The sequence below is a fragment of the Dreissena polymorpha genome, chromosome 16 (genome assembly GCF_020536995.1).
Source record: "Dreissena polymorpha isolate Duluth1 chromosome 16, UMN_Dpol_1.0, whole genome shotgun sequence".
Classification (NCBI taxonomy): domain Eukaryota; kingdom Metazoa; phylum Mollusca; class Bivalvia; order Myida; family Dreissenidae; genus Dreissena; species Dreissena polymorpha.
In genome coordinates, this window is record NC_068370.1 from 19,068,441 (window position 1) to 19,080,861 (window position 12,421).

The 12,421-nt window shown below is 39.0% G+C and overlaps 1 protein-coding gene across 1 annotated transcript in view; it reads right to left on the reverse strand.

Moving 5' to 3' along the window:
- The window catches only part of LOC127861480 (pumilio homolog 3-like), a 39,581-nt gene that overhangs the window by 22,944 nt on the left and 4,216 nt on the right, over nucleotides 1–12,421 (reverse strand). The window contains exons 3-11 of the mRNA XM_052399982.1: nucleotides 12,031–12,313; nucleotides 11,108–11,242; nucleotides 10,739–10,853; nucleotides 8,923–9,043; nucleotides 8,311–8,386; nucleotides 6,758–6,851; nucleotides 5,910–5,976; nucleotides 2,872–2,941; nucleotides 673–777 (exon numbers count right to left, since the gene is read on the reverse strand). Of these exons, the coding sequence (XP_052255942.1) occupies nucleotides 673–777; nucleotides 2,872–2,941; nucleotides 5,910–5,976; nucleotides 6,758–6,851; nucleotides 8,311–8,386; nucleotides 8,923–9,043; nucleotides 10,739–10,853; nucleotides 11,108–11,242; nucleotides 12,031–12,313 (1,066 nt within the window). The remainder of the gene's footprint in view (nucleotides 1–672; nucleotides 778–2,871; nucleotides 2,942–5,909; nucleotides 5,977–6,757; nucleotides 6,852–8,310; nucleotides 8,387–8,922; nucleotides 9,044–10,738; nucleotides 10,854–11,107; nucleotides 11,243–12,030; nucleotides 12,314–12,421) is intronic.

The window sequence follows — 12,421 nt, forward strand, 5'->3', positions numbered from 1 at the left end:
CTTTTACCACAATGTGTTTGTCAGAAACACAATGCCGCCTACTGCGCCGCTTTGATTTATTTAACAAAAATATATACGTGGGCAGGTCAGATAACTTTGTCCATTTAAAGCTTATTACTTTCCTTAAATTTGTTTTTTTCGACCCTACACCTTGAAGGATGATGTTCACCTTGAAATTTTACCACTCAAAATGTGCAGCTCCATGAGATACACATGCATGCCAAATATGAAGGTGCTATCTTCAATACATGTATTTAAAAAGTTATGGCCAATGTTAAGGTTTTAGCACGACGCCTACGGCGGACGACAACTGGCTATGACAATAGCTCGGGTTTTCTCCGAAAACAGCCTCACTAAAAAATCAGCATGAATTAAAGAACAAAACATTGTTTTTTTAACTGATCTCACAACAATGACTTATTCAAAATAATTCAACACTAGCTGATACCAACACTCCACATTTTATTGTTATGGCACATAAAATAGGGATGTTTATACTATAAATCAAGTTTGGGCGCTGCAGGTTTGGTAATATGTACATACTGAGTACATTTAGTTTCAAAGAGACTGCATAGCTTACATCAGAAGGCCAGATCTACCTTGAAGGGACAAGTTCTCGGTATGATTTGTTTTAAAGAGACTATATTGTGGTGATGAGAGGGCCTGGTGTACCTTGAAGAGACAGAAGCTGGGTCCATAGAAGTCCTCTAGCAGAGATAGCCTCTGGTGAGCATTGGCATACTCATTGTAGGCATACTCCAACACATCCGCAGCAATCTGCAGGAATAAAAGTATAAGTTGACAACAAACCATTTTGTATCAACACTTTTGAGAATGGCATACATATATATATATAGGCTGTTCTCTGTGAACATGGGGTTTAATGCATATGCGTTGAGTGTAATCTCAGATTAGACTGTGCAGTCTGCACAGGCAAATCAAGGACGAAACTTTACGCTTTTATGACATTTTCGTATAAAGAAAGTGTCTTGTAATCAAAAATCAAGTTTAGATGGAAAGTGTCATCCCTGATTTGCCTGTGCAGACTGCACAGGCTAATCTGGGACAACACTTAACAAAAATGCATTAAACCCCCTTTTCTCAGAGTGCGGCTCATATGTTTAAATAAGCATGAGATTGTTGTGACGTTATCATTGTGGATGTGAACACTTTGAGAAATGGCTTGAAACCTGATAATAACTAGATATACTAAAGTGATGAAGAATGTCACAGAAGCTTTCTTCTCAATATGTAGCAAGATGTTATAAAGAGTTGAACAAGAGGGCCATGATGGCCCTGAATCACTCAACTGACTAACCTTGCTACATCAACTTAAATTCTATCAGACCCATATACAATCCCAAGCCAGATTTCATCAATTAATACATTCTGACAAAATTTCATTTAGACGTGATGAAAACTGTGACCTCTTTCATCTACACAAGGTTTGACAAGAATTGGCCAGGTGACCTAATTTTTGACCCCAGATGACCCATATACGATCAAAATCAGATATTATCAAGATAAACATTCTGACCATATTTCATTAAGATCAGATGAAAGCTATGACCTCTATTGTCTACACAAGGTTTTTCTATGATTTGACCTAGTGACCTAGTGTTTGACCCGAGATGACCCAAATACAATCCCAACCCAGATTTCATCAAGATTAACATTCTGGCCAAATTTTATTAAGTTTGGATGAAAACCTCTACTGTCTACACAAGTTGTTTTTTTAACTTTGACCTAGTGACCTAGTTTTTTACACTAGATGACCCAAATTGGATACCAACCCAGATTTTAACAAGACAAACATTCTGACTAAATTTCATAAAGATTGGATGAAAATTGTGACCTCTATTGTCTACACAAGTTTTTTTTATTATTTGACCTAGTGACCTAGTTTTTGACCCCAGATGAACCAAATACAATCCGAACCCAGATTTCATCAAGATAAACATTCTAACCAAATTTCATAAAAATTGGATGAAAAATGTGACCTCTATTGTCTACACAAGGTTTTTCTTTCATTTGACCTAAGGACTTAGTTTTTGACCCCAGATGACCCAAATACAATCCCAACCCAGATTTTATCAAGATAAACATTCTGACCAATTTCATTAAGATTGGGAAAAAACTGTGACCTCTGTTGTCTGCACAAGGTTTTTCTATTATTTGACATAGTGACCTAGTTTTTGACCCCAGATGACCCAAATACAATCCCAACCCAGATTTCATCAAGATAAACATTCTGACCAAATTTCATAAAGATCGGATGAAAACTGTGACCTCTACTGTCTACACAAACAAATTGTTGACGGACACACGCACGCACACACGCACGCACAACGGAAACCGGACATCACACTGTCACATAAGCTCACCATATCACTTCGTGACAGGTGAGCTAAAAAGGCATAACTTTTGTATTTTTTAACACTGACTGATCACAACTGCACATGAAAAACTTCATATAATGAGGACCATTAACTGGATGTTAGAATATTGTCTGTTCAAAAGTACGAGAGGATGCCCTTAACAACTTTATCCCTACATAAGGTCAGAAGGCCGACATTCAGTCTTCCATTATATATATATATATATATTGAGTATATCCCCCCACCCCTTCGTAATAAGGGTATAATTAATGAGAAGAAAACAGAATGTATTTATACCAGAAACATCATAGTAAATTCCTGCCATTATTAAGAAAGTAATAAATGAGGTTCCAGAAAGCATAGATTAAATTCTTACCCTTATTCATTACATGTGAAAAAAAACCTTTTAATATAATCAAATTTTCTACCTTTTAGCCAATTATCAAATAATACTTTTCAACAAATCACAGATTGCATATAAAAGAAGACTTACCCTGTGCCTGATGAGCTTCCGGACATGACCATGGAAGCTCTTGTACACACAACTTCTGTGGTGCTTGGTCCTGCAACATTTTACTCATCCATGTGAAACATGAATCAATAACAAGCCTCACTCTGGGAAACATGGACCAATGACCAGCCTGACTCTGGGAAACATGGACCAATGACCAGCCTGACTCTGGGAAACATGGACCAATGACCAGCCTGACTCTGGGAAACATGGACCAATGACCAGCCTGACTCTGGGAAACATGAACCAATGACCAGTCTTACTCTGGGAAACAGGGACCAATGACCAGCCTCACTCTGGGCACCATGAACCAATTACCATCCTTACTCTGGGAGACATGAACCAATGACCAGTCTGACTCTGGGAAACATTAACCAATGACCAGTCTGACTCTGGGAAACAGGAACCAATGACCAGCCTCACTCTGGGCACCATGAACCAATTACCACCCTCACTCTGGGCACTATGAACCAATGGCCAGCCTCACTCTGGGAAACATGAACCAATGACCAGTCTAACTCTGGGAAACATGAACTAATGACCAGCCTCACTCTGGGAAACATGAACCAATGACCAGTCTAACTCTGGGAAACATGAACCAATGACCTGCCTCACTATCATCTCTGGGAAACATGAACCAATTACCAGCATAACTCTGGAAACATGAACCAAGGACCAGCCTGACTCTGGGAAACATGAACCAATGACCAGTCTAACTCTGGGAAACATGAACCAATGACCAGCCTCACTCTGGGCACCATGAACCAATGACCAGCCTCACTCTGGGCACTATGAACCAATGACCAGCCTCACTCTGGGCACCATGAACCAATGACCAGCCTCACTCTGGGAAACATGAACCAATGACCAGCCTCGCTCTGTGAAACAAGATCCAATGACCAGCCTCACTCTGGGAAACATGAACCAATGACCAGCCTCACTCTGGGAAACATGAACCAATGACCAGCCTCACTCTGGGAAACATGAACCAATGACCAGCATCACTCTGGGAAACATGAACCAATGACCAGCCTCACTCTGGGAAACATGAACTAATGACCAGCCTCACTCTGGGAAACATGAACCAATGACCAGCCTCACTCTGGGAAACATGAACCAATGACCAGCATCACTCTGGGAAACATGAACCAATGACCAGCATCACTCTGGGAAACATGAACCAATGACCATCCCAACGCTGTGAAAATCAGGCTTAGTATGTAGTGTCGTCCCAGCCTGTGCATTCCGCACAGGATAATCAGGGAAGAAATGTTCTGCCTTGACTGGGTTTATGTTTGGAGGGGGCTTCCTTTGATGGAAAAATTCCAATAAAGGGGAAAGAGTCGTCTCAGATAACAGCGATTTTCCTTGTCCAATTGGGAAAAGTACCCGTACCGGTCCAATTGGGAAAAATCGAGTCGTGAAAACCTCAAAATTGGGAAAAATCGAGTCGCGAAAACCTCAAATTGGGAAATTGGTGTATTTGATTTTTTGCTCCCAAATACTTTAAAATTGATAACCAAGTGTTTTCAAGCTGTCAATATTATATAAACCTAGGTTCAAGCTATAGAGCTGCAAAGGGAAACTAATTAAATGTTGCTTTAAAAAAAAAAAAAAAAATTTTTTTTTTTTACCTTTAATTGGGAATTTAAGGACAGCAATTGGGAAATTATTTTTTTTTCGTAATTGGGAAAGTGCCGTTTACCGGTACTTTATAAAGAAGGAGGAAATTCGCTGGACAAGCGTGTGCAAACCTCACAAGCTATTCTGGGACAACACTTAAGGCACATGCATTAAATATGATTTTCCAAGAGCGAGGCATATCATTCAATGACTGTGATTAGGCTGACCAATTATGGCTCATGTAATTCAATGACTGTGATTGAGTTGACCAATCATAGCTCATGTCATTCAATGACTGTGATTGAGTTGACCAATCATAGCTCATGTCATTCAATGACTGTGATTAGGCTGACCAATCATGGCTCATATCATTCAATGACTGTGATTAGGCTGACCAATCATGGCTCGTTTCATTCAATGACTGTGATTGAGTTGACCAATCATGGCTGGTATCATTCAATGACTGTGATTGAGTTGACCAATCATAGCTCATATCATTCAATGACCGTGATTAGGCTGACCAATCATAGCTCATGTCATTCAATGACTGTGATTAGGCTGACCAATCATAGCTCATATCATTCAATGACTGTGATTAGGCTGACCAATCATGGCTCATGTCATTCAATGACCGTGATTAGGCTGACCAATCATAGCTCATGTCATTCAATGACTGTGATTAGGCTGACCAATCATAGCTCATGTCATTCAATGACTGTGATTAGGCTGACCAATCATAGCTCATATCATTCAATGACCGTGATTAGGCTGACCAATCATAGCTCATGTCATTCAATGACTGTGATTAGGCTGACCAATCATGGCTCATGTCATTCAATGACTGTGATTAGGCTGACCAATCATGGCTCATATCATTCAATGACTGTGATTGAGTTGACCAATCATAGCTCATGTCATTCAATGACTGTGATTAGGCTGACCAATCATGGCTCATGTCATTCAATGAATGTGATTGAGTTGACCAATCATGGCTCATATCATTCAATGACTGTGATTGAGTTGACCAATCATAGCTCATGTCATTCAATGACTGTGATTGAGTTGACCAATCATGGCTCATATCATTCAATGACTGTGATTGAGTTGACCAATCATAGCTCATGTCATTCAATGACTGTGATTGAGTTGACCAATCATGGCTCATATCATTCAATGACTGTGATTGAGTTGACCAATCATGGCTCGTTTCATTCAATGACTGTGATTGAGTTGACCAATCATGGCTGGTATCATTCAATTACTGTGATTGAGTTGACCAATCATAGCTCATATCATTCAATGACTGTGATGTGATACATGTATAACGATAAATTGTATTGTTTTGAATGTATTCATTGAAAAAAAAGTAAACTTTATAAGAAATTATCAGTACGTACCCATACATCAACATTTTCTTCACCAAAAACTTAGCATACTTTGACTTTGCCATAGTGGTTATCTCATCTGAAAAATGGAACACAATACAGCTAATTAATGAATGGATTTAAAAACACCAAAAAAATTTGTATCCTAAAACAATGTACACATGTACAGTGATGAAGGTTTCCGTTCATGTTAATGACTTCTACAGTTTATCATGGGTTTAACCAATGATAGCCAGACTTAAAAGATACCAGGGGTGGGAGAGGGGGGTAGGGGCTGAAAAAGGGCAAGGTGACCTATTTTGTGAAAAACTGTCTTATGGCCTACTATGTACATCGTAAATTACTTGTGATGTTCCTTCTTAAGTAAGTACAAGTATTTATATGAGATACAGTATTGGTCATAAATTCAATGAGGATACTTCTTTATTACAATTAAGGGGATATTAATATAAAGCAATACTGCATGTTAATTTATAAAATAGTTAATACCCTAAATTAAATAGAAAGTGTATGTATTAATGAAAACATTACCAAATATTAACTGGTCAATGTAGTCCAGATATATTTTTAAAGGACAGAGCAGAACAATAGAAGGAGGGCCACACATTTTAAACAGTAAGGACATAAGAATGGAAAGATTGGGCCACACATTTCAAAAGGAAAGGGCATACAAATGGATGGGGACCACCTGTCATTCCGATTCTGCTTTAGCTAAATTCTTAAATGATTTGAAAGACTTTGTGAATGAACAAAGAAGCAATTATTTCACATTTATTAATTACTGACTGTATCAGGCCAGCCCACTGAAAAAGCAGGTGACATAATGTTGAAAATATCACTCTGACCCCAGCAGCAGTTACCTTTCAGCTCCTCAAAGACCATCTCTCTGTGTTCTGTTGTTCCATACTGTATGAGGCACTGAATGACTCGAGCGGTATCATGGGCAAAACAAAACTGAAATTTAAAATGGTTCACTTATCTTTCCATGGGATTTCTTATTTTCATATTGACAACACTAAAACAATATGAATCATCTTGGATTACTGATATACATGGTTTGTTATGTTTTAGTAACAAATCTGTTTAAATCCAAACATAAAAAGTAAACTACAATCAAACAAGAACTCCAGAAGTCAGATAACTCAAGAATGATAACAGTGAGTATGCCGCAGACAAAACTTTACTGTTATTTTTCAACTATTAAACTTCCCTGAACATTCATAATTGCATAATAACTTCATTAGTTTATGTCCACACATCCTTAAAAAGAACTAAATCGGAAGTGACCAGTTTTACCAATCTCGTTACCTTTTTATCCCCAAAAAACAAATGGCACCATCCGCTAAGACTAAGGATTTCAATCTCAAAACAACTCTCAACTTAAAAAGTGTTGATCAATAAGAATGCTTTAAAGCATTTCAGCTCTAATTTTAAAGACGATTAGCCCAATTGACACAACAACACTCGCATTCCGGGTTCTACCCACCTCCTTCATTGATCCCTTCACCATGTGTATAATTCACTGCACAGCTCAGTCTTACCTACCTCCTTCATTGATCCCTTCACCATGGTGTACAGCTCCTTACACAGCTCAGTCTTACCTACCTCCTTCATTGATCCCTTCACCATGGTGTACAACTCACTGCACAGCTCAGTCTTACCTACCTCCTTCATTGATCCCTTCACCATGGTGTAAAACTCACTGCACAGCTCAGTCTTACCTACCTCCTTCATTGATCCCTTCACCATGTGTATAATTCACTGCACAGCTCAGTCTTACCTACCTCCTTCATTGATCCCTTCATCATTGATCCCTTCACCATGGTGTACAACTCACTGCACAGCTCAGTCTTACCTACCTCCTTCATTGATCCCTTCACCATGGTGTACAACTCACTGCACAGCTCAGTCTTACCTACCTCCTTCATTGATCCCTTCACCATGTGTATAATTCACTGCACAGCTCAGTCTTACCTACCTCCTTCATTGATCCCTTCACCATGGTGTACAACTCACTGCACAGCTCAGTCTTACCTACCTCCTTCATTGATCTCTTCACCATGGTGTACAACTCACTGCACAGCTCAGTCTTACCTACCTCCTTCATTGATCCCTTCCCCATGGTGTACAACTCACTGCACAGCTCAGTCTTACCTACCTCCTTCATTGATCCCTTTACCATGGTGTACAACTCACTGCACAGCTCAGTCTTACCTACCTCCTTCATTGATCCCTTCACCATGGTGTACAACTCACTGCACAGCTCAGTCTTACCTACCTCCTTCATTGATCCCTTCATCATTGATACCTTCACCATGGTGTACAACTCACTGCACAGCTCAGTCTTACCTACCTCCTTCATTGATCCCTTCACCATGGTGTACAACTCACTGCACAGCTCAGTCTTACCTACCTCCTTCATTGATCCCTTCACCATGGTGTACAACTCACTGCACAGCTCAGTCTTCTTTTCTGGGGTGGTGTTTACCCTGCAAGTCAATACCATTTCAAGTCTACAGAAGTCACTAATAAAAAAAAATGAGTTTAAAATTAATCCTTCAGTATTTCTTTAATCTTTGCTGAAAAAAAGTTTAAAGAATATACATGAAATGTCTTCAAACAACCTGTGCAGTCTGCATAAAGAGAATTCCTTACAACAGAAGAGGCCATAACAGTTTAAAATTGACGTCCCAAGTCAGCCTGTTGAGAATGCATAAGTCTTAAACCTGGTTTTCTAGGAAAAAAATAATTGATGCTCGCTCTAAGTCAACTGAACTTATTGTATGTGCCCAATGTGTGTTCCCTGATAGACCTCCTAGACTAATAAGGGACGACACTTTCAGCCTAAGTTGGAATTTTGTTTAGAAGATACTCCCTTAAAACGAACAATTCAATTAAGTGGAAAGTGTAGTCCCTGATTAGCCTGTGCAGACTGCACAGGCTTATCTGGGACGACATTTTACGCACATGCATTAAGCCCATATTTCCCAGAATGAGGCTCAATTTACACCTAAAAATTTCCCACCTGCGCAGCTCCTCCCAGATCTTCTTGGACCTCTGTATCTGCTCAAAGTTGCTCTTCATTGCCTTGCGCACCTGCTTTCTCTCTTTCTTGCTTAGCTCCTTTGTGTCTGGCTTCTTTGTCACTGGAAAATGGGGGCCATAATGTGAATATAGTTGTTTTTTATGTACTCTATTTGCTGGGTCATGAAACCATTACAAATATTTTTAACTGACACTAGGATAATGCAAAAATAGTTGTATCGCATGCTTTACTCTTTTGCTGTGATAAAAAATTGCAAATATTTCAAACTGATAAAAAAGTAATAAAACATTTTGAATAGGGATACTGGAATGGTGTATAGATAGTTATTCAGTTTGTGCATATTTGTAAAAACAAGAGGGCCAAGATGGCCCTTGTTCGCTCACCTGAGAGGAGTCGGTTCATTCAATCTTTACCTAATGTCAAACATGACCTAGATATTGACCAGACAAACATCCTGGTCAAGTTTCATCATTATTGAACCAAAACTCTGGCGTAGGGAGTGTTTTTGTTTTTGCTAGATTTGAAATGGTGACCTTTTAATGAAAATTTGGACAATCTAAGGGCAATAATTCTGGCATTGATTATGTGATTTTGCTCATCATCAAACTTGACTGAGATCTTTCAGCAACTTTGATAAAGAATGCTTGAGAAATGTGAATGCTAGTGTTTACAAACCAAATGTGGACGGACAGACAGCAGACAAAGACCAATCCTAAAACCTCACCTGAGCAATCAGGTGAGCTAAAGTGTGTTTCACCGATCTGAGCCATTTTCCAACTTGTTCTAGAAATCAATAAAACCAATGTATTGACTAAGTTTCACGATGATTAGGCAAAAAATGTGACTTCTATAGTGTTCGATCGCAAGGTTTCTCTCTATATAGTCACATAAGGAAAACTGCCCCACCTTCCTGGCAGCCATGTTTATTGACCCATCAGGACCATTTGCAAACTCATCATAGATATATATAAAACAAATCTATTCACCAAGTTTCATGATGATTGGGCAAAAAATGTGACTTCTAGAGTGTTCACAAGCTTTTTTTTTTACTATATAAATATAAGAAAACTGCCCCCAACCCCCCCGGCAGCCATGTTATTCAACTGACCGGAACCATTTTCCAACTCAACTTTCGTATCAAGGAAACAAATGTTCTAACCAAATTTCATGAAAATTGGGCAAAAAATGTGACTTCTAGAGTGTTTACATGTTTTCACTATATACATATAGAGACAAATGCCCCTCCCACTGGCGGCCATGTTTTTTCACCGATCTGGACCATTCTCAAACTCGTCCGACATATCAATAAAACCAATGTTTTGATTAACTTTCATGATGATTAGGCAAAAATTGTGACTTCTAGAGTGTTTACAAGATTTCTCTATAGCCATATAAGGAAAACTGCCCCGCCCACTTGAGGCCATGTTTTTCAATGAACTGGAACCAATTTTGAACTCAACCAACATATCATTAATACAGACATATAGAAAAAGTAACATGAAGATTGGGCATTTAATGTTTTTGACCCAACATGACCCAGTTTCAAACTCGACCGAGATATTTTATTGGGACGAAGCTTCTGACCAAGTTTCAAGAAGATCGGACAATAAATGTGGCCTCAAGAGTGTTTACGAACAGATGTTAACGGACGGACGTACGACGAACAAAGACCAGTCACAAAAGCTCACCTGAGCAATCAGGTGAGCTAAAAAGTAAAAATAAAATAAAATATTCTTCATAAAAAAAAAAAATGCAAACAGTTGCGTAAAATACTTTATAATGTAAACAATTGTACTTGTTTCATCGGCAAGAGTGGCATCCATGCGCTTCATGGTTCCAACTTTGTTCTCAGGCAGTTTAGATTTAGACTTGGCTTTCCTCAGAACTGAAGCTGCCCTGCGAAAATGGCTCTGTAATTCAAGCATTTTTTTTTAAACTTTGTAAGGATTTTTTCAAACCAATCCCTTTAAAATGAAAATAAAATTAAATGAATACAATTCATGTCACTCCATTCCGGATAGGTTAAAAAAAGAAAGATATAAAGGCTACTGAACTCAATAATGAGTGACATTGACAAAAACACTAGAGAAAACTTTTGTCAATGCAGCTTTAATGTACTGCATGCACAAATGTATAGTTTGCACAAATATAAACAAAAATGTACCTTTACAGACTTGTTTCTCTCTACAACAGTGAGAGGTTTGTTGGTGTTTGTTGAGGTGTCTGGCCTCCGCTTGCCACTGCTGCTGCTGCCCTTGCTGTTATCAGAGACATCCTCTGGGACTGTCTCTAACCTCTCCTGAAGTCACAACACATGATTTCACAAGAGATATGTTTGTCAGAAACACAATGCCCCCTATTGGGCCGCTTTGAAATAAAATTTCAATATATCATTTGGCAGGTTTATAAATTATCTCCCTTTTAAAGGTTATTACTTCCCTTGGATTGTATTTTTTTAATTTTGACCTTGAAGGATGACCTTAACCTTGACCTTAAACCACTCAAAATGTGCAGCTTCATGAGATACACATGCATGCCAAATATCAAGTTGCTGTCTTCAATATTGCAAAAGTTATGGCCAATGCTAAAGTTTTCGGACGGACACACAGACTGACAGACGGACTGACGAACAGTTCAACTGCTATATGCCACCCTACCGGGGGCATAAAAAGTGAATAATTGATGAAATGAGCACAAGCCCACACGGCCTGAACAGGTCAATCTTCTGTAAGACTTGCTTACATTCTCGGTTTCTTGGACACTGGCTTGCAACTCTTTCTTGGTAAAAAAATTAATTAAGGCTTACTAGGTCAAACTGCTTATGTTGATGACTTAATGAATGTGTGCAGGTCCTCCTCATGTGCAGATACGCACCAATCTATTATTATGTCCACATAAGAACAATCAAGAAAGCTTTGAACAATTTTAAATGGGCTTTTTCAATATTTAATGTTAAAACATTTGCAGGCCGGTAATGTGTTTCTTTTGTCTCAGCTTTTGGGCTCTTTGACAAAACTGCTACTTTAGCACAATCATGTTGCTGAACCTTGCTCCAATAAAGTGTTTATTTGTTCCATCCTTCCTTACCCGTATTGAAACCTTGCTGCGTTTGAATGATTTCTCTGCCCCGTCTGGCTCCCCTCTAGCGTGGGAAACGGCGTTCTCCCACGTCGTGTCAGCTAGGACCCTTGACTTCTTCATAAAACTTGGCTGTGTGTTAGAGATGTCAGATACTGGTGCGATGGCACTGATCTGAGACAGGGACTCAGGCGTGTCCGTGATGTCGAGAGCCGAGAGCTCGGATTCTGCAAAACTTGGGACCGGGGCTCGAAACTCTTTTCTGTATCCAGATGGATGGAAATCATTGTAGCTGAAAGAATTCCAATTGGTGAATGTACTTCGCTTAAAATATGATGAACAAACAGGGTGCACAATGCAAAAAAAGTAAAATCAAAAGATGCTTGTATGGACAGAAAGT